The 19,360-nt window shown below is 44.5% G+C and overlaps 1 protein-coding gene across 1 annotated transcript in view; it reads right to left on the bottom strand.

The window, feature by feature from the left end:
* LOC115125236 (pleckstrin homology domain-containing family G member 1-like) overlaps nt 1-19,360 on the bottom strand; it is a 148,541-nt gene that overhangs the window by 70,437 nt on the left and 58,744 nt on the right. Inside the window, 3 exon segments of the mRNA XM_065008926.1 lie at nt 2,327-2,396; nt 3,532-3,632; nt 18,726-19,267. Coding sequence (XP_064864998.1) covers nt 2,327-2,396; nt 3,532-3,632; nt 18,726-19,267 — 713 coding nt within the window.

The raw sequence follows: 19,360 nt of genomic DNA, 5'->3' as shown, positions 1-19,360 counted from the left end.
GTACTGTCACGTTCTGACCTTTTTTTCCTTTGTTTTGTATTTATTTATTATGGTCAGGGCGTGAGTTGGGTGGGCAGTCTGTTTGTTTTTCTATGTTTCGGCCTAGTATGGTTCTCAATCAGAGGCAGGTGTCATTAGTTGTCTCTGATTGAGAATCATACTTAGGTAGCCTGGGTTTCACTGTGTGTTTGTGGGTGATTGTTCCTGTCTCTGTGTTTATGCACCAGATAGGGCTGTTTTTGGTTTTCCACGTTTATTGTTTTGTAGTGTTCGTGTTTATCAGAAACTTTCTGTCCAAAAATGATGCAGAAAAATTAATCCATGCTTTTGTCACTTCTAGGTTAGACTACTGCAATGCTCTATTTTCCGGCTACCCGGATAAAGCACTAAATAAACTTCAGTTAGTGCTGAATACGGCTGCTAGAATCCTGACTAGAACCAAAAAATTTGATCATATTACTCCAGTGCTAGCCTCTCTACACTGGCTTCCTGTCAAAGCAAGGGCTGATTTCAAGGTTTTACTGCTAACCTACAAAGCATTACATGGGCTTGCTCCTACCTATCTCTCTGATTTGGTCCTGCCGTACATACCTACACGTACGCTACGGTCACAAGACGCAGGCCTCCTAATTGTCCCTAGAATTTCTAAGCAAACAGCTGGAGGCAGGGCTTTCTCCTATAGAGCTCCATTTTTATGGAACGGTCTGCCTACCCATGTCAGAGACGCAAACTCGGTCTCAACCTTTAAGTCTTTACTGAAGACTCATCTCTTCAGTGGGTCATATGATTGAGTGTAGTCTGGCCCAGGAGTGGGAAGGTGAACGGAAAGGCTCTGGAGCAACGAACCGCCCTTGCTGTCTCTGCCTGGCCGATTCCCCTCTTTCCACTGGGATTCTCTGCCTCTACCCTGTTACGGGGCTGAGTCACTGGCTTACTGGGGCTCTCTCATGCCGTCCCTGGGGGGGTGTGTCACCTGGGTGGGTTGATTCACTGTTGTGGTCGGCCTGTCTGGGTTGGCGCCCCCCTTGGGTTGTGCCGTGGCGGAGATCTTTGTGGGCTATACTCGGCCTTGTCTCAGGATGGTAAGTTGGTGGTTGAAGATATCCCTCTAGTGGTGTGGGGGCTGTGCTTTGGCAAAGTGGGTGGGGTTATATCCTTCCTGTTTGGCCCTGTCCGGGGTGTCCTCGGATGGGGCCACAGTGTCTCCTGACCCCTCCTGTCTCAGCCTCCATTATTTATGCTGCATTAGTTTATGTGGGGGGCTAGGGTCAGTTTGTTATATCTGGAGTACTTCTCCTGTCCTATTCGGTGTCCTGTGTGAATCTAAGTGTGCGTTCTCTAATTCTCTCCTTCTCTCTTTCTTTCTCTCTCTCGGAGGACCTGAGCCCTAGGACCATGCCCCAGGACTACCTGACATGATGACTCCTTGCTGTCCCCAGTCCACCTGGCCATGCTGCTGCTCCAGTTTCAACTGGCCTGGGCCCTAGGACCATGTCCCAGGACTACCTGACATGATGACTCCTTGCTGTCCCCAGTCCACCTGGCCATGCTGCTGCTCCAGTTTCAACTGTTCTGCCTTATTATTATTCAACCATGCTGGTCATTTATGAACATTTGAACATCTTGGCCACGTTCTGTTATAATCTCCACCCGGCACAGCCAGAAGAGGACTGGCCACCCCACATATGCTCTCTCTAATTCTCTCTTTCTTTCTCTCTCTCTCGGAGGACCTGAGCCCTAGGACCGTGCCCCAGGACTACCTGACATGATGACTCCTTGCTGTCCCCAGTCCACCTGACTGTGCTGCTGCTCCAGTTTCAACTGTTCTGCCTTATTATTATTCGACCATGCTGGTCATTTATGAACATTTGAACATCTTGGTCATGTTCTGTTATAATCTCTACCCGGCACAGCCAGAAGAGGACTGGCCACCCCACATAGCCTGGTTCCTCTCTAGGTTTCTTCCTAGGTTTTTTTCCTAGCCACCGTGCTTTTACACCTGCATTGTTTGCTGTTTGGGGTTTTAGGCTGGGTTTCTGTACAGCACTTTGAGATATCAGCTGATGTACGAAGGGCTATATAAATAAATTTGATTTGATTTGATTTGATTTATCTTTTTTTATTAAACGAATCAATATAACCACGCTGCGTTTTGGTCCGCCTCTACTTCACCACAAGAAAACCCTTACAAATGTAGTATTCGGACACGGCCAGTGTGTATATGTGCATGTTTATTGGTTCCCAACCGCCTGTTCAGACAGGTTTCAACAAGAAGGTAAGCAAGAGATAGAAAGAAAGAGGAATAGAGAAAGAGAGAGTCTCTTACCTTTGATACAAAGCACTCTGCGATGGCCACAGGGTCTGAATTACATTTCTCCAGATCATGTAGCAGATCTCTGAAAAACAAAATCACTTCAGGATATCACAACCTCAACCACACACACGCAGGCATGCACACTTTCTTCTAATCCCTGCCTACATGTACATACTGTATCTACCTAAAATACTCCAGTATCCCTGCACATTGTATATTGACCCTATATTTAGCTTTTTTATTTTCTTATTAGCTATACTCTTTTTGATATTCTGTAGTTGTGCATATGACAAATACAAGACAGCTATAGTTACATGAGTAGGGCATGATGTCATTGTCCCTGTATTGCTATGTATCTTTGTGAAAGCGGCTAACTAAGGGGGGCTAGCCTGAACCATGAAAAACAGCCCCAGATTATTATTTTTCCTCCATCAAACTTTACAGTTGGCACTATGCATTTGGGCAGGTAGCATTCTCCTGGCATCTGCCAAACCCAGATATGTTGTACTGCCATATGGTGAAGTGTGATTCATCACTCCAGAGAATGAGCATGGTGATCTTGCTCGGCTATAGAAACCCATTTCATTAAGCTTTTGGTGAACAGTTCCTGTGCTGATGTTGCTTCCAGAGGCAGTTTGGAACTCAGTAGTGAGTGTTGCAACCGAGAACAGACAATTTGTACTCGCTACGCGTTTCAGCACTCGGCAGTCCCGTTCTGTGAGCTTGTGTCTCCTACCACTTCGCGGTAGACCCGTGACATTTCCACTTCACAATAACAGCAATTACAGTTGACCAGCTCTAGCAGGGCAGAAATTTCATGAACTGACTTGATGGAAAGGTGACATCCTATGACGGTACCACGTTTAAGGTCAATCAGCTCTTCAATACGTGCCACTCTACTGTCAATGTTTGTCTATGGAGATTGCAAGGCGGTGTGCTCAACTTTATACAACTGTCAGCAACGGGTGTGGCTGAAATAGCCAAATCAACTAAATTGAAGGGGTATATACCCACATGCCTTTGGCCATGTAGTATATATAGATACAGCTTACAGCACCCCCCCTCATCTTTACAGGTGACACAAACCATCTTCATTCATTCAGTAGATGCTTTGGAGACTGCACACTATATTTGTTTTAGGTATGAGTGTTTACCTCTTTGAAGTTATTTGAGTGGTATGAATGTTTACCTCTTTGAAGTAGGTGATTGCTATTTACCTGTTGAAGTGGTAGATGTCGCGGATGTTCCCGAATAGAGATCCTCTATCCTCTGAGCTCAGTGCTAGACGAGACTGGTTACTGATACACTCAAGGTAATCCTAAAGAGAGAGAGAAAAACATTTGTTTTTAGAAACAATGTACAGTATGTGAATTCATGCAATTCTATTTTTGACTTAAAAGGTATGGTTTTGGAATACTATTACAGAGTATATTTCATGCCAATAAAGCACGTTGAATAGGAATGAGAAAAAGCGAGAGAGAGATAAAGAAAGAAAGAGAAAGAGAGAGAGAGCGAGAGAGAGAAAAGAAGGGGGAGAGAGGTCAGTTCTCACCTACATCAAAGTGTTTCGAAGGATATCCCATCATCAGTCATGTGAGAAGGACAGTATGCCTGACATGCTCCCTGGCATCACCCTGCCAACCCACCATGAAACACACACTGAATACGCACACACACACAGACAAAAACACTCTCCACTCATAAATAACCACAGCATTGCAAACTCTGAGACCACATACACTTCACTTATTCAGCTCACACATTCAATCTGCTTTAACACTGCTAAGAAACATACTTCACACTTGAACCATGTTTCTGTATTGGCCCACAGCCACACATCTCCCTGACTTCTCCAGTCTCAATCCACCTACAGACTCTTCAGTGCGTAATCCAGATGGCTGTTAACCCAGCACAGCAAAATGTCAACCGGGCCTACAGTGTCCAAAGCCAATAGGACAGGATACACAGGTGAGAGACTTGTAGAGCACTGTCTAAGGAACTGATACTGTGTACTGTGTTTATTCAGGCGGAGGCAGACGGTCTCAGCTACCAATGGTCTCAGATACCAACCAGATATAACCCTAAATCCGTAAACATTGGCACCCTCATAGATATCATCCTAACTAACTCACCCTCCAAATACACCTCTGCTGTTTTCAACCAAGATCTCAACGATCACTGCCTCATTGCCTGCATCCGTAATGGGTCTGCGAGCAAACGACCACCCCTCATCACTGTCAAACGCTCCCTAAAACACTTCTGCGAGCAGGCCTTTCTAATTGACCTGGCCGGGGTATCCTGGAACAACATTGACCTCATCCCGACAGTAGAGGATGCCTGGTTATTCTTTAAAATTGCCTTCCTCACCATCTTAAATAGGCATGCCCCATAAAAAAAACAGGAATAGATAAAGCCCTTGGTTGACTCCAGACCTGTCTGCCCTTGACCAGCACAAAAACATCCTGTGGCGTTTTGCATTAGCATTGAATAGCCCCCCGTGATATGCAACTTTTCAGGGAAGTTAGGAAAGCTAAGGCTAGCATTTTTAAACAGAAATGTGCATCCTGCAGTACAAACTCCAAAAGGTTCTGGGACACTGTAAGGTCCATGGAGAATAAGAGCACCTCATGCCAGCTACCCACTGCTCTGAGGCTAGGAAACACTGATACAACTGACAAATTCACTATAATTGAGAATTTCAATAAGCATTTCTCTACGGCTGGTCATGCTTTCCACCTGGCTAACCCTCCCCCGGTCAACTTTCCCGGCACCCTCCACAGAAACCCGCCCAAGCCCCCACCATTTCTCCTTCACCCATATCCAGATAGCTGATGTTCTGAAAGAGCTGCAAAATCTGGACCCTTACAAATCAGCCGGGCAAGACAATCTGGACCCTCTCTTTCTTAAATGATCTGCCGAAATTGTTGCAACCCCTATTACTAGCCTGTTCAACCTCTCTTTCGTATCGTCTGAGATTCCCAAAGATTGGAAAGCTGCCGCGGTCATCCCCCTCTTCAAAGGGGGAGACACTCTAGACCCAAACTGCTACAGACCTATATCTATGATACCATGCCTACCAAGGTCTATGAAAGCAGACTCAACAGCCTTGGTTTCTCAAATGATTGCCTCGCCTGGTTCACCAACTACTTCTCTGATAGAGCTCAGTGTGTCAAATCGGAGGGCCTGTTGTCCGGACCTCTGGCATTCTCTATGGGGGTGTCACAGGGTTCAATTCTCGGGCCGACGCTCTTCTCTGTATACATTAATGATGTCGCTGTTGCTGCTGGTGGTTCTCTAATCCACCTCTACGTAGACGACACCATTCTGTATACTTCTGGCCCTTCTTTGGACACTGTGTTAACTAACCTCCAGACGAGCTTCATTGCAACTGTTCATAGCCCATCTGTATACAGCCCATCTATCTACCTCATTACCATACTGTATTTATTTATTTTGCTCCTTTTGCACCACAGTATCTCTACTTGCACATCCATCTTTTGCACATCTACCATTCCAGTGTTTAATTGTCATATTGTAATTACTTCGCCACCATGGCCTATTTATTGCCTTAACTCCCTTTTTTTTTGTGTGTTTTTTTTCCCTTTTTTTCTACTGTATTCCACGTGTAACTCTGTGTTGTTGTATGTGTCGAACTGCTATGCTTTCTCTTGGCCAGGTTGCAGTTGCAAATTAGAACTTGTTCTCAACTAGCTTACCTGGTTAAATAAAGGTGAAATAAATCAAATATTTTTTTTAATGGAGAATAATATATTTACTGTTTTATTCACATTTTCAAGTACTGGTGACAAATCATGCATTCCGATTCTTGCATTGATTGTAATGGACACATATGATGTGTGTAAAATACTTTTTTGAATGTTGTACTAATTATGATGGCCAGTAGATTTAGATGGTTTGGTGTTTGGTGAGGTCATCCTCTCCTCTCCTGGGCAGTGACAGATACAACCAACTAGAATCACCCAGAGGGCAACTCAGACTGAATTTAAGGGTGACTGGGCAAATATAGGGGTTTCAGGGCAATGGTTTAGGGTTTAGGGTCAGTTGGGTTGGAGTTTTGGCTTGCAGCTTGCATAATGGTGGTTGGTGGAGTCACGGTCAGGGACCAAGATCATGTTTAGGATTGGGTTAGGGTTGGGTTCAGGTCATTGGGGCGGCAGGGTAGCCTAGTGGTTAGAGCATTGGACTAGTAAACGGAAGGTTGCAAGATCAAATCCCCGAGCTGACAAGGTACAAATCTGTCATTCTGCCCCAGAACAGGCAGTTAACCCACTGTTCCTAGGCCGTCATTGAAAATAAGAATTTGTTCTTAACTGACTTGCCTAGTAAAATAAATAAAAAATTGGCCATGGTTAAGGAGTAAGATGAGACTTTTTAGACATGGGTCACAGATGTGGCCTGTCCTGACCCAGTCAATCAACACAGCCTAGTCTGAGCCTGATCACACACACACACTCCCAGCTAAGCTTCTTCGACAAAATATAAACTGCATTTGACGCTACCACGTTACACATTAAAGGGATCATTTTTTCCTTTCATTCAAGTCATGGGACCGATATTAGCATTTTTCACACATCATGTTCAAATAATCTATAAGTGACTTTGTTGAGCTTCACAACACTGAGATACTTTTGAAAGATTTGGACAAGATTTGGATGCAGGAAAAATGCTAATATTGGTCCCATGACATTAATGGGATTTGTGCCACAAATGCTAAAACATTAGCATTAGGAAACAGTGAGAGGGAAACTAAACCAAAGCATGGATTGTTGTCATAGATTACCTTACAGCGTAAAGTAACCAGTATATCATTTTGCAATTTGGGTGAACTATCCCTTCAACACTTTCTCTCAATTTCTCCAAATCTAACACACAGTCTCCTCACTCCATACGCCCTTGTGAAAGCCAATTAACTAGGACACGCTAACTCCAAACATCCATATTGTTTTCCTTACATTTGCAATGTGGACGTTCTCACTAACCATATGGCGAATGTCAAAATGTTCCCTTAAGGTATGCAATGGGCACAGCCATCTTTGACTTTGTTAACCTGTCTAGGACCGCTAGCGGAACCCCCCCCGCAACAGCAAGTGAAAGTGCAGGGCGCCAAATTCAAATCAACAAAAACCTCATAATTAAAATTCCTCAAGCATACACGTATTTTACACCATTTTAAAGATAACGTTCTCGTTAATCCAGCCACAGTGTCTGATTTCAAAAAGGATTTACAGCAAAATCACCACAAACGATTGTTAGCTCACCACCAAGCCACCACCAGCCAAAGAGAGTAGTAACAAAAAGCAGAAATATAGATAAAATTAATCACTAACCTTTGATGCTCTTCATCAGATGACACTCATAGGACTTCATGTTACACAATACATGTATGTTTAGTTTGATGAAGTTCATATTTATATAAAAAAATCTAAGTTTACATTGCGGTGATATTGCAGAGAGCCACATCATACAGAAATACTCATAATAAATATTGATAAAGATATGACTATTATACATGGAACTTAAAGATAAACTTCTCCTTAATGCAACCGCTGTGTCAGATTTCAAAAAAACTTTACGGAGAAAGCAAAGCATGCAAAATCTGAGTACAGCCTTTAAGACAACAAAGCAGCCAAAAAGATACCCGCCATATTGGGTAGTCAACATTACTCAGAAATAGCATTTTAAATATTCACTTACCTTTGATGATCTTTAACAGAATGCACTCCCAGGAATCCCAGTTCCACCATAAATGTTTGATTTGTTCGATAATGTCCATCAGTTATGTCCAAATATCTTCTTTTGTTAGGGCATTTGGTAAACAAATCCAAAAGCGCGTTCAGGTCACGCCGAACGTCGGGCGAAAAGTTAAAAAAGTTCTGTTACAGCCCGTAGAAAAATGCCAACCTAAGAATGGAATCAATCTTTAAGATGTTTTTAACATAAAACTTCATTAATGTTCTAACCGGACAATTCCTTTGTCTGTACAAATGAAGTAGAACGTAGCTACCTTTCACGTGAGCGTGCCAGACCGAGGCTGTGGCACTCTGCCAGGGTACTCACTCAAACAGCCCTTATGAGCCCCTCCTTTAGAGTAGAATCCTCAAAACAGGTTCTAAATACTGTAAGGGAAGACCCCCCTGTATTGGACAAAAATGAATGGCAACATATTGGCAGTGGCCAAACCATATACACATTGTCCAATACCACCCAATTCGGCGTTGATTCATGCAAAGCATATTGCAAATGCCATATGGCTATTGCCAATTGTAACACTTTAAAAATTCAACAGGTGGCGAATCCGCTCCACCGTGGTTTTTCATATTGGATATGTAACCCAAGTCAACGTCCAAAAGCAAAATTTTGAAAAAATGATTTTTTTGTAAAAAACTTATCACCCCTTAAAAAAGTGCTTTCTGGACCGTTTTTCGAAATTCTTTCAATTTTTTTGACAATTACACATGTGTAAGAACTGTATATGAATATACTTTTGTCCAATTTTATTATCATAATTTTTTTTTTTTTTTTTACATGCGCATAAGTAATATGTTTTGTCCAATTTCAATATGATTTCATAGGAAGTCAAAAGTCAAAAATGTCAAAATTTTGTAAAAAACTTCACACAAAAAGTGCTTTCTGGACCGTTTTTCGAAATTCTTTCAAATTTTGTGTCAATTACACACGTATAAGAACTGTATCAACATACTTTACTTGTATTTTAATATCATATATATATATTTTTCTTTTTACTTGTGCATAAGGAATATGATTTGTCCATTTACAATATGATTTCATAGGAAGTCAAAATTCACTTTTTTTGGGGGCCAAATGCCATATGAAATTTGACATGCTCAAAAATGTTAAATTGACTGGTCTGATGAACACAGGATGGCTGAGCAGTGATAGTTGTACATTTCCATCACTCGTTGTGTTGATTTCATCATGTCCATTTGTTTATGTTTTCTCACTTTTGCAAAGTCACTGTGCATTTGCAATATGGTTCAATGGGCATGTACCATCACGATTTTGTCATGCTATAAAAATCCTGCAGGAATGCAAAATTGACTGGTCTGATGAACACAGGATGGCCGAGCAGTGATAGTTGTACATTTCCATCACTCGTTGTGTTTATTTCATCATGTCCATTAGGTGATGTTTTTTCACTATAGAATCATATTGCAAGTGCGCGTGCATTTGCAATATGGTTCAATGGACAATTACCATATGAAATTTGAAATGCTCAAAAATGTTAAATTGACTGGTCTGATGAACACAGGATGGCCGAGCAGTGATTCTGGTTCATCTCAATCGCTCGTTAGGGTTGATTTCAGAATGTCCATTAGGTGATGTTTTTTCACTATAGAATCATATTGCAAGTGCGCGTGCATTTGCAATATTTATATTTACATTTAAGTCATTTAGCAGACGCTCTTATCCAGAGCGACTTACAAATTGGTGCGTTCACCTTATGACATCCAGTGGAACAGCCACTTTACAATAGTGCATCTAAATCTTTTAAGGGAGGGGGGTGAAAAGGATTACTTTATCCTATCCTAGGTATTCCTTAAAGAGGTGGGGTTTCAGGTGTCTCCGGAAGGTGGTGATTGACTCCGCTGTCCTGGCGTCGTGAGGGAGTTTGTTCCACCATTGGGGGGCCAGAGCAGCGAACAGTTTTGACTGGGCTGAGCGGGAACTGTACTTCCTCAGTGGTAGGGAGGCGAGCAGGCCAGAGGTGGATGAACGCAGTGCCCTTGTTTGGGTGTAGGGCCTGATCAGAGCCTGGAGGTACTGAGGTGCCGTTCCCCTCACAGCTCCGTAGGCAAGCACCATGGTCTTGTAGCGGATGCGAGCTTCAACTGGAAGCCAGTGGAGGGAGCGGAGGAGCGGGGTGACGTGAGAGAACTTGGGAAGGTTGAACACCAGACGGGCTGCGGCGTTCTGGATGAGTTGTAGGGGTTTAATGGCACAGGCAGGGAGCCCAGCCAACAGCGAGTTGCAGTAATCCAGACGGGAGATGACAAGTGCCTGGATTAGGACCTGCGCCGCTTCCTGTGTGAGGCAGGGTCGTACTCTGCGGATGTTGTAGAGCATGAACCTACAGGAACGGGCCACCGCCTTGATGTTAGTTGATAACGACAGCGTGTTGTCCAGGATCACGCCAAGGTTCTTAGCGCTCTGGGAGGAGGACACAATGGAGTTGTCAACCGTGATGGCGAGATCATGGAACGGGCAGTCCTTCCCCGGGAGGAAGAGCAGCTCCGTCTTGCCGAGGTTCAGCTTGAGGTGGTGATCCGTCATCCACACTGATATGTCTGCCAGACATGCAGAGATGCGATTCGCCACCTGGTCATCAGAAGGGGGAAAGGAGAAGATTAATTGTGTGTCGTCTGCATAGCAATGATAGGAGAGACCATGTGAGGTTATGACAGAGCCAAGTGACTTGGTGTATAGCGAGAATAGGAGAGGGCCTAGAACAGAGCCCTGGGGACGCCAGTGGTGAGAGCGCGTGGTGAGGAGACAGATTCTCGCCACGCCACCTGGTAGGAGCGACCTGTCAGGTAGGACGCAATCCAAGCGTGGGCCGCGCCGGAGATGCCCAACTCGGAGAGGGTGGAGAGGAGGATCTGATGGTTCACAGTATCGAAGGCAGCCGATAGGTCTAGAAGGATGAGAGCAGAGGAGAGAGAGTTAGCTTTAGCAGTGCGGAGGGCCTCCGTGATACAGAGAAGAGCAGTCTCAGTTGAGTGACTAGTCTTGAAACCTGACTGATTTGGATCAAGAAGGTCATTCTGAGAGAGATAGCGGAGAGCTGGCCAAGGACAGCACGTTCAAGAGTTTTGGAGAGAAAAGAAAGAAGGGATACTGGTCTGTAGTTGTTGACATCGGAGGGATCGAGTGTAGGTTTTTTCAGAAGGGGTGCAACTCTCGCTCTCTTGAAGACGGAAGGGACGTAGCCAGCGGTCAGGGATGAGTTGATGAGCGAGGTGAGGTAAGGGAGAAGGTCTCCGGAAATGGTCTGGAGAAGAGAGGAGGGGATAGGGTCAAGCGGGCAGGTTGTTGGGCGGCCGGCCGTCACAAGACGTGAGATTTCATCTGGAGAGAGAGGGGAGAAAGAGGTCAGAGCACAGGGTAGGGCAGTGTGAGCAGAACCAGCGGTGTCGTTTGACTTAGCAAACGAGGATCGGATGTCGTCGGCCTTCTTTTCAAAATGGTTGACGAAGTCATCTGCAGAGAGGGAGGAGGGGGAGGATTCAGGAGGGAGGAGAAGGTGGCAAAGAGCTTCCTAGGGTTAGACGCAGATGCTTGGAATTTAGAGTGGAAGAAAGTGGCTTTAGCAGCAGAGACAGAAGAGGAAAATGTAGAGAGGAGGGAGTGAAAGGATGCCAGGTCCGCAGGGAGGCGAGTTTTCCTCCATTTCCGCTCGGCTGCCCGGAGCCTTGTTCTGTGAGCTCGCAATGAGTCGTCGAGCCACGGAGCGGGAGGACCGAGCCGGCCTGGAGGATAGGGGACATAGAGAATCAAGGGATGCAGAAAGGGAGGAGAGGAGGGTTGAGGAGGCAGAGCGAGAGCGAGAGGGAAAAGGATACAAGGTAGTGGTCGGAGACTTGGAGGGGAGTTGCAATGAGGTTAGTGGAAGAACAGCATCTAGTAAAGATGAGGTCGAGCGTATTGCCTGCCTTGTGAGTAGGGGGGGAAGGTGAGAGGGTGAGGTCAAAAGAGGAGAGGAGTGGAAAGAAGGAGGCAGAGAGGAATGAGTCAAAGGTAGACGTGGGGAGGTTAAAGTCGCCCAGAACTGTGAGAGGTGAGCCGTCCTCAGCAAAGGAGCTTATCAAGGCATCAAGCTCATTGATGAACTCTCCGAGGGAACCTGGAGGGCGATAAATGATAAGGATGTTAAGCTTGAAAGGGCTGGTAACTGTGACAGCATGGAATTCAAAGGAGGCAATAGACAGATGGGTAAGGGGAGAAAGAGAGAATGACCACTTGGGAGAGATGAGGATCCGGTGCCACCCCCGCTGACCAGAAGCAATATGGTTCAATGGACAATTACCATATGAAATTTGACATGCTCAAAAATGCTAAATTGACTGGCCTGATGAACACAGGGTGGCCGAGCAGTGATAGTTGTACCTTTCCATCACTCGTTGTGTTGATTTCATCATGTCCATTTGTTTATGTTTTCTCACTTTTGCAAAGTCACTGTGCATTTGCAATATGGTTCAATGGGCAGGTACCATCACAAATTTCTCATGCTATAAAAACCATGCAGGAATGTGAAATTGACTGGCCCGATGAACTCGGGATGGCTGGGCAGTGATTCTGGTTCATCTCAATGGCTCGTTAGGGTTGATTTCAGAATGTCACTTTTGGTGATGGTACCTCACTGTTTAAACATATTGCAAATGGACAAGAGTCACCAGCAAGTCACCGTCCATCAGTCAATTAGATATCATTCTGACAACAAATTGATACAAACTGACACTAAACCCACTTTTTCCAACTCGTTTAGTAGCCAACTATCACATACTTCAGAGCTGGCCCAAAATTCACAACGTCTTATGTTCAAACCATAAAAAAAACATAAAACACGTAGTTACGTTCTAGCTGCGGGTCCATTTCTTATGTTATGTGTAGGCCTAGCTGAGGCGACCCCGAATCCCAAGTTTCGGCTCGATCGGTCATTTGGCGTCCGAGCAAAACCCTAATTGGTGCTGAAAATCCACTTTTTTTCCATGACTTGCTACGGGGTCCTTGAATGAGCTATCGGACCGAAACGTTGGGGTCTGTCTATATGGGCCGAGACGGTCGCAATGCACCTAGTCTTGTGTCTCTGAGACATTTCTAAATGTCGCCATTTTCGTAATGGTCAAAATGAATTGAAGTCATTGCAAATGTACGAAGCTGTTTCTCGGTCCGAGAACCGTCTAGAGCCACGTAACTCACCACGCACTATCGACCTGAGGTCTAGAACAGGTTTCTAAAGTTTCGGAACTCTAGGTCTGACGGTTCTTTTTTAGCTCGAACAAAGCTAACTATTGGAGGCACTGTTTGTCTCTACAAACCCCAATACGTCCCTCCTTCCAAGTTGTGTGTCTGTGTGATTTAGTTTTCCTTTGAAATTTTATGGAAAAAATGACTGATTTACAGTTCATGGGGGTTGCCTAATCACACATATGAAGTTTTGGACAGATCTGACTTTTTAACCCTCGAAACATCCCCTGAGACACCAATTATGGCACTTCCGGTTGGCACAGGAAGCTATAAGTCAACACATATCCTCACTGGGGTATGCTGTTACAGAATCCTGAGTTTTAAGTCCTTACATTAAGAATTGACTGATTTACACAGGGTTGAATGCACTATGTCTATCAAACTGCAGGCAGGTAATGGAAAAACACTTTTAGGGTGATTTTAACCACTTCCGGTTGATCCAGGAAGCTCAGAATCAACACAGGTAGACCTCATACTGGCCTGATGGACTGTTACCAAAGACAGGTTCATACGGCATTCATAACCCATATAGGCTTCAGGTTGAATTTAGGGGTGCAGGCAATGTATTCCTATGGGGAGAGAAGTCAATGCAAACTCTTTGAAGTAAACACCTTCTTTTATCTATTAAGGGTTAATGCCACACGGTCAAGGTTAGGCTTGCACGGATCGGGAGGACCTTAGGAACGTACCTGAGGTCGAATTGTGCTTCTCACCCTAACGGTTCACTCTCTGTCACCCAAAAGCAAATGACGTTGTGGGGCAGGCTTAATTTTGGGCCTAATTTTCTAATGGTCGCTGCGCTTAGACCGAGCAAGCTACGGTCAAGCGGGATATCTCGTTGAACTCGGCACGGCCTAGAGATTATGGTAATGCCATTGCCTGCTCTCTGTGTCTTTAAGAACCGCACTTTTTAACTCCATCCTTGCTGTGTGTGCGTGTGAGAGCTTTTCTTTGACATCTATTGGGAGAAATGACTGATTTACAGTTTAGGAGGGTTACCTAGTCACACATATGAAGTTTTGGAGAGATATGACTTTTCTAACCCTTCAAAACAGACAGTGTGACCCAATTAAAGGCACTTCCGGTTGGCACAGGAAGCTATAAGTAAACACATGTCTTGATTGACATAAACACTTACAGAATCCTGAGTTATAAGTCTTTAAGTTAAGAATTGACTGATCTACGATCTACACAGTGTTGAATGCAGTCATTTTCACCTTTGAAGGTTATGTACATCAAAAAACCCCTTTTGGGTCAATTTAACCACTTCCGGTTGCTCCAGGAAGCTTAGAATCGACAGAGGTAGACCTCATAGTGGTCTGATGGACTGTCATAGAAGACAGCTTCATTAGGCATTCATAACCCACATAGGCTTCAGGTTGAATTTAGAGGTGCAGGCAATGTATTCCTATGGGGAGAGACGTCAATGCAAACTGTTTGATGTAAACACCTTCTTTTAACTGGTAAGGCTTAATGCCACACGGTCAAGGTTAGGCTTGCACGGATCGGGAGGACCTCAGGTACGTTCCTGAGGTCGAATTGTGCTTCTCACCTTAACGGTTCTCTCACTGTCACCCAAAAGCAAATGACATTGAGGGCCAGCCTTCATTTTGGGCCTACTTTTCTAATGGTTGCTGTGCTTAGACCGAGCGAGCTACGGTCAAGTGGGGCATCTTGTTGAACTCGGCACGGCCTAGAGATTACGTTTATGCCATTGCCTGCTCTCTGTGTCTTTGAGCACCGCAATTTTTCACTCCATCCTTGCTGTGTGTGTGTGTGAGAGCTTTTCTTTGACATCTGCTAGGAGAAATGACTGATTTACAGTTTAGGAGGGTTACCTAGTCACACATATGAAGTTTAGGAAAGATGTGACTTTTTTAACCCTTCAAAACAGACAGTGACCCAATTAAAGGCACTTCCGGTTGGCACAGGAAGCTATAAGTAAACACATGTCTTGATTGACATAATCACTTACAGAATCCTGAGTTTTAAGTCTTTACGTTAAGAATTGACTGATCTACACAGGGTTGAATGCACTGCATGTCTATCAAACTGCAGGCAGTGTATGGATCAACACTGATAAGGTGATTTCAACCACTTCCGGTTGCGTCAGGAAGCTTAAAATTGGCACAGGTAGACATCATAGTGGTCTGATGGACTGTCATAGAAGACAGGTTCATTAGGCATTCATGACCCACATAGGCTTCAGGTTGAATTTAGAGCTGCAGGCAATGTATTCCTATGGGGAGAGAAGTCAATGCAAACTCATTGCACGGATCGGGAGGACCTTAGGAACGTACCTGAGGTCGAATTGTGCTTCTCACCCTAACGGTTCTCTCACTGTCACCCAAAAGCAAATGACATTGAGGGCCAGGCTTCATTTTGGTTCTGCTTTTTTTCAAGGTCACTGCACTCAGAGCGAGCTACGGTCAAGCGGGGCGTCTCGTTGAACTCGGCACAGTCTGGAGACTATGGTGATGCCATTTTTGATTTCAGAATGCCATTTTGGTGATGGTCCCTCTCCGTTTAAACATATTGCTAATGTACAAAAGTCAACTAGCAAGTCAGTGTCCATCAGTCAATTAGATGTCATTCTGACACCAAACTGATACCAAACCCACTTTTTAGGCTTTGTGTGTCTTTAGGCTTTGTGACCTTTGTCACTCCATCCTTGCTGTGTGTGTGTTTCTGTGTGTGTGTGTGTGAGAGAGAGCTTTTCTTTGACATCTGTTTGGAGAAATGACTGACTTACAGTTTATGGGGGTTGCCTAATCACACATATGAAGTTTTGAAAAGATCTGACCTTTTTAACCCTTGGAAACTGCCACTGTGACACCATTTAAGGCACTTCCGGTTGGCACAGGAAGCTATAAATAAACTCATATCATGATTTGGGTATGCCTTTACAGAATCCTGAGTTTGAAGTCTTTACGTTAAGAACTGAGTTATTTACGGAGGGTTTAGTGAGTGTGTGTTATTTCAGAAAATCATAGAAAATCACAGAAATCTCGCAGCACACTTTAAAAAGATTCGTAAGAACACCCTGCAACTGGATCTGTAACCGTTGAAAAAAAAAACACCTATCCGTGAACATCACCTAGGTGTCGTTGTACCATTTCTCTTAAATGACGATAGATAAATGGCTGGTTCTTTTTTTATTGACACCGGAGGCTCCTTGACTTTGACGTGAAGTGGAAAAATAATTTCTCTATTTTCATTTTGGACCTTTAATCCCAGATGAATGGCCATAACTCAAAAACCGTTGAGGCCTAGACGCCATCTTGTTCGGGGCCAACTGCCCATTATGCCGCCCCTACGCTCACCGAGTTTCGGCTTCTAAATATTTTCAGTTTTCGAGATAAGGCCCCGTCGTGAATCGTGATGTTTTGTCCAATACCAATATGATTGCTTATGCCCTCTTGTGGGAATTTCCGGGACAGCGGAAAAATGACCTGAATCTTATTATTTTTGTAAAACGGAAACCGAATGTCCGACAAAGTTCATTTGATGACTTCCTGGTAGGTCCGGCCCTGCCGCTCGGCCCGACGCCGTCCGCGAATTTTACAAACGATTTCGGACGTCTAGTAAGGGACCGTACATTTGCAATATGGACTTTCTCACTAACCATACAGGTACTGCCGAAATCTTCCCTTAAGGTATGTTAACATCTAGTGGAAGCCTTGGGAAGTGAAACATAACTAATTTCACCCTGTATCTTCAATGGGGGCTGAGTTGAAAAACTACAAACCTCAGATTTCCCACTTCCTGGTTGGATTTTTTCTCAGGTTTTTCCCTGCCATTTGAGTTCTATTATAATCACAGACATCATTCAAACAGTTTTAGAAACTTCAGTGTTTTCTATCCAAATGTACTAATTATATTTATATTCTAGCTTTTACGGCTGAGTTGCAGGCAGCTTAATTTGGGCACGTTTTTCATCCAAGCTACCCAATACTGCCCCCTACCCCAAAGAAGTTAATTTGCGTCTTATAGTGAACGGCATTCTGGGATTAGGGAGTTTTCACTTGTCAAACATAAACAAACATGGCTGCCATCAAAGAATTTAGCTACTGTTTTTTTGTCAGCACATCCTGTTATTTAGACTGGCTTATGGAATGAGTTTGGCTGTGGATGTGTTCCGTGTAATGCTTCGATGATGAAGTTCGCATTTATCTTTTACAATAAAGCATGAAATTGAGGAATAAAGTTGTGAAGATCTTTATTTCCCATCAGTACAAAACTTTGTTTTAGGTGCTTTTCAGACAAGAATGTTGTTTAGACGCATTTGTTGCATCATACGTTCTGTTGCTACTTTTCCAATGACCTATTTGTGATGGTACGCTGCAGGGACCACTTAATAGCAGTAAGTGTTGGGAGGGTTGACAAATATTGAAATTAAGGGGTGAAAAATTATGTTCATGTCTAAAAGTGTAGTGGAAGAGTGGGTGTCCTGCCTCATAGATCATGTTGAGAAGTTCATTAAGGAATACAGGTCTTAATAAGGGGAGTAATACGTCTTGAAAGTGGTGCTCCTCAGCTCTGCTCAGTGTTTAGCTAACCTACTTTAGATATTGTTATCACAGCTCTTAAATCCCTCTTCCTACAGCACCGTTCTCTCCAATGCACTGCCAATGTTTGCCCTACTTTCACATACACATGAACAGGGATGGTCACGCACTAAATTATATTGTGTATCAGAGCCCTTCCTGAGACATATAATTTAATACACGCACGTACTCCTCTCCTCTTTACTCCAACAATACATTTATTTTAACACAGAGACAGAAACACATTTAAAGGCACCGGGCGGGTGTATATCAGTATGAATGTGTATTTGCAGTTCAAACCTAGTCGTTGTCAGCTGTGTGTGTCTCTCTCTCTCTGTGTGTGTGTGTGTGTGTGTGTGTGTGTGTGTGTGTGTGTAAAACAGCTGAGTGTCAGGCAGAGTGTCGGGTTACCCTGCCTAAACCCCACCCGTACACACAAGTGACCCTGTTAAGAGCTACAGAGAGAGAGAAAGAGGGACGCCAGGCCAGCAACAAGGTGTTTGTCACGTGTGGCAGGAAATCCCTGCAGAAGAAACACTAGGAGAGGTCTCTGACTGTCAACTCCAAACTAGTAATTGAAATCCTCCCATTTTTATGTCACCCCCCTGAAATAGTAACCTGAGTTAACTACTCCTGTGTATCGGGATATTGGTGTTGTCTGTGGACTTCACACTCACTCATCTTGACTCGTGTTCTTTCTTACACAGGTCCTGAATAGTATGATAGTAATGATGTTCTGTAATATTGTTCTTTACTATGCTATCTGTACCATGCCAGTTTGTCTTATACTGTATGTGCTATCCTACTGAGATAGCTGGTGTATCTTTCCAGTGGTTGTGTGGTACCATGTTCCTCACCTGTACAATGCTGCGCAGGTCCTGTACGTAGGTACTTTCAGTGTCCAGTATTTCCTGAACCACCCTGTCCACATACTGCACCCTGGGCCCCGGGGTGGACCTCTCCCCAGTCTCTGTGTCTGACTGTGGGGTCTGTGCACACCCATGTTTAACCATCTCTCTCCCTGTCTCAATCCTGCCATCCTTCCTCTCCTCCTCATCCCCACACCCCAGCTGCCTGGCTGGAACCAGCTCCAACCGGATCGCCCTGGAGTCCAGGTCACGGTCCGAAGCGGGATCACAATGAGAGGATGGGCTTAAGGTGGAGCGGCTGCCCAGTGAGCAGTGGCTGTCCCGGGAGGAGGCGGAGGAAGAGGTTGAGCCGTAGCTGATTGGACGCTCGCCGCTGTCGGGGGAGGAGTCCATGCTGTGGGCAGAGCAGTAGCGTAGGGGGGCGTGGCGGATGTCAGAGTGGCGGGAGCGACCTGGAATACCCACGGAGCTTAAGACCGAGTCGGCGTCTGGAATGTCCGGCAGAGGAGGGAGGGCATCCGTGTAATCATCTGAAGGGAGGAAGAGAGAAAGACCTTTATTGTCCTCTCATCAAGTACATAGCAATGAATGTCAATACTCACAGAACAGAAAAATGCTTGAAA

Source organism: Oncorhynchus nerka, linkage group LG24 (genome assembly GCF_034236695.1).
Source record: "Oncorhynchus nerka isolate Pitt River linkage group LG24, Oner_Uvic_2.0, whole genome shotgun sequence".
In the NCBI taxonomy this organism is placed as follows: domain Eukaryota; kingdom Metazoa; phylum Chordata; class Actinopteri; order Salmoniformes; family Salmonidae; genus Oncorhynchus; species Oncorhynchus nerka.
The sequence above is the reverse complement of the archived record's forward strand: the minus strand, read 5'-3'. Positions and strand labels throughout refer to the sequence as shown.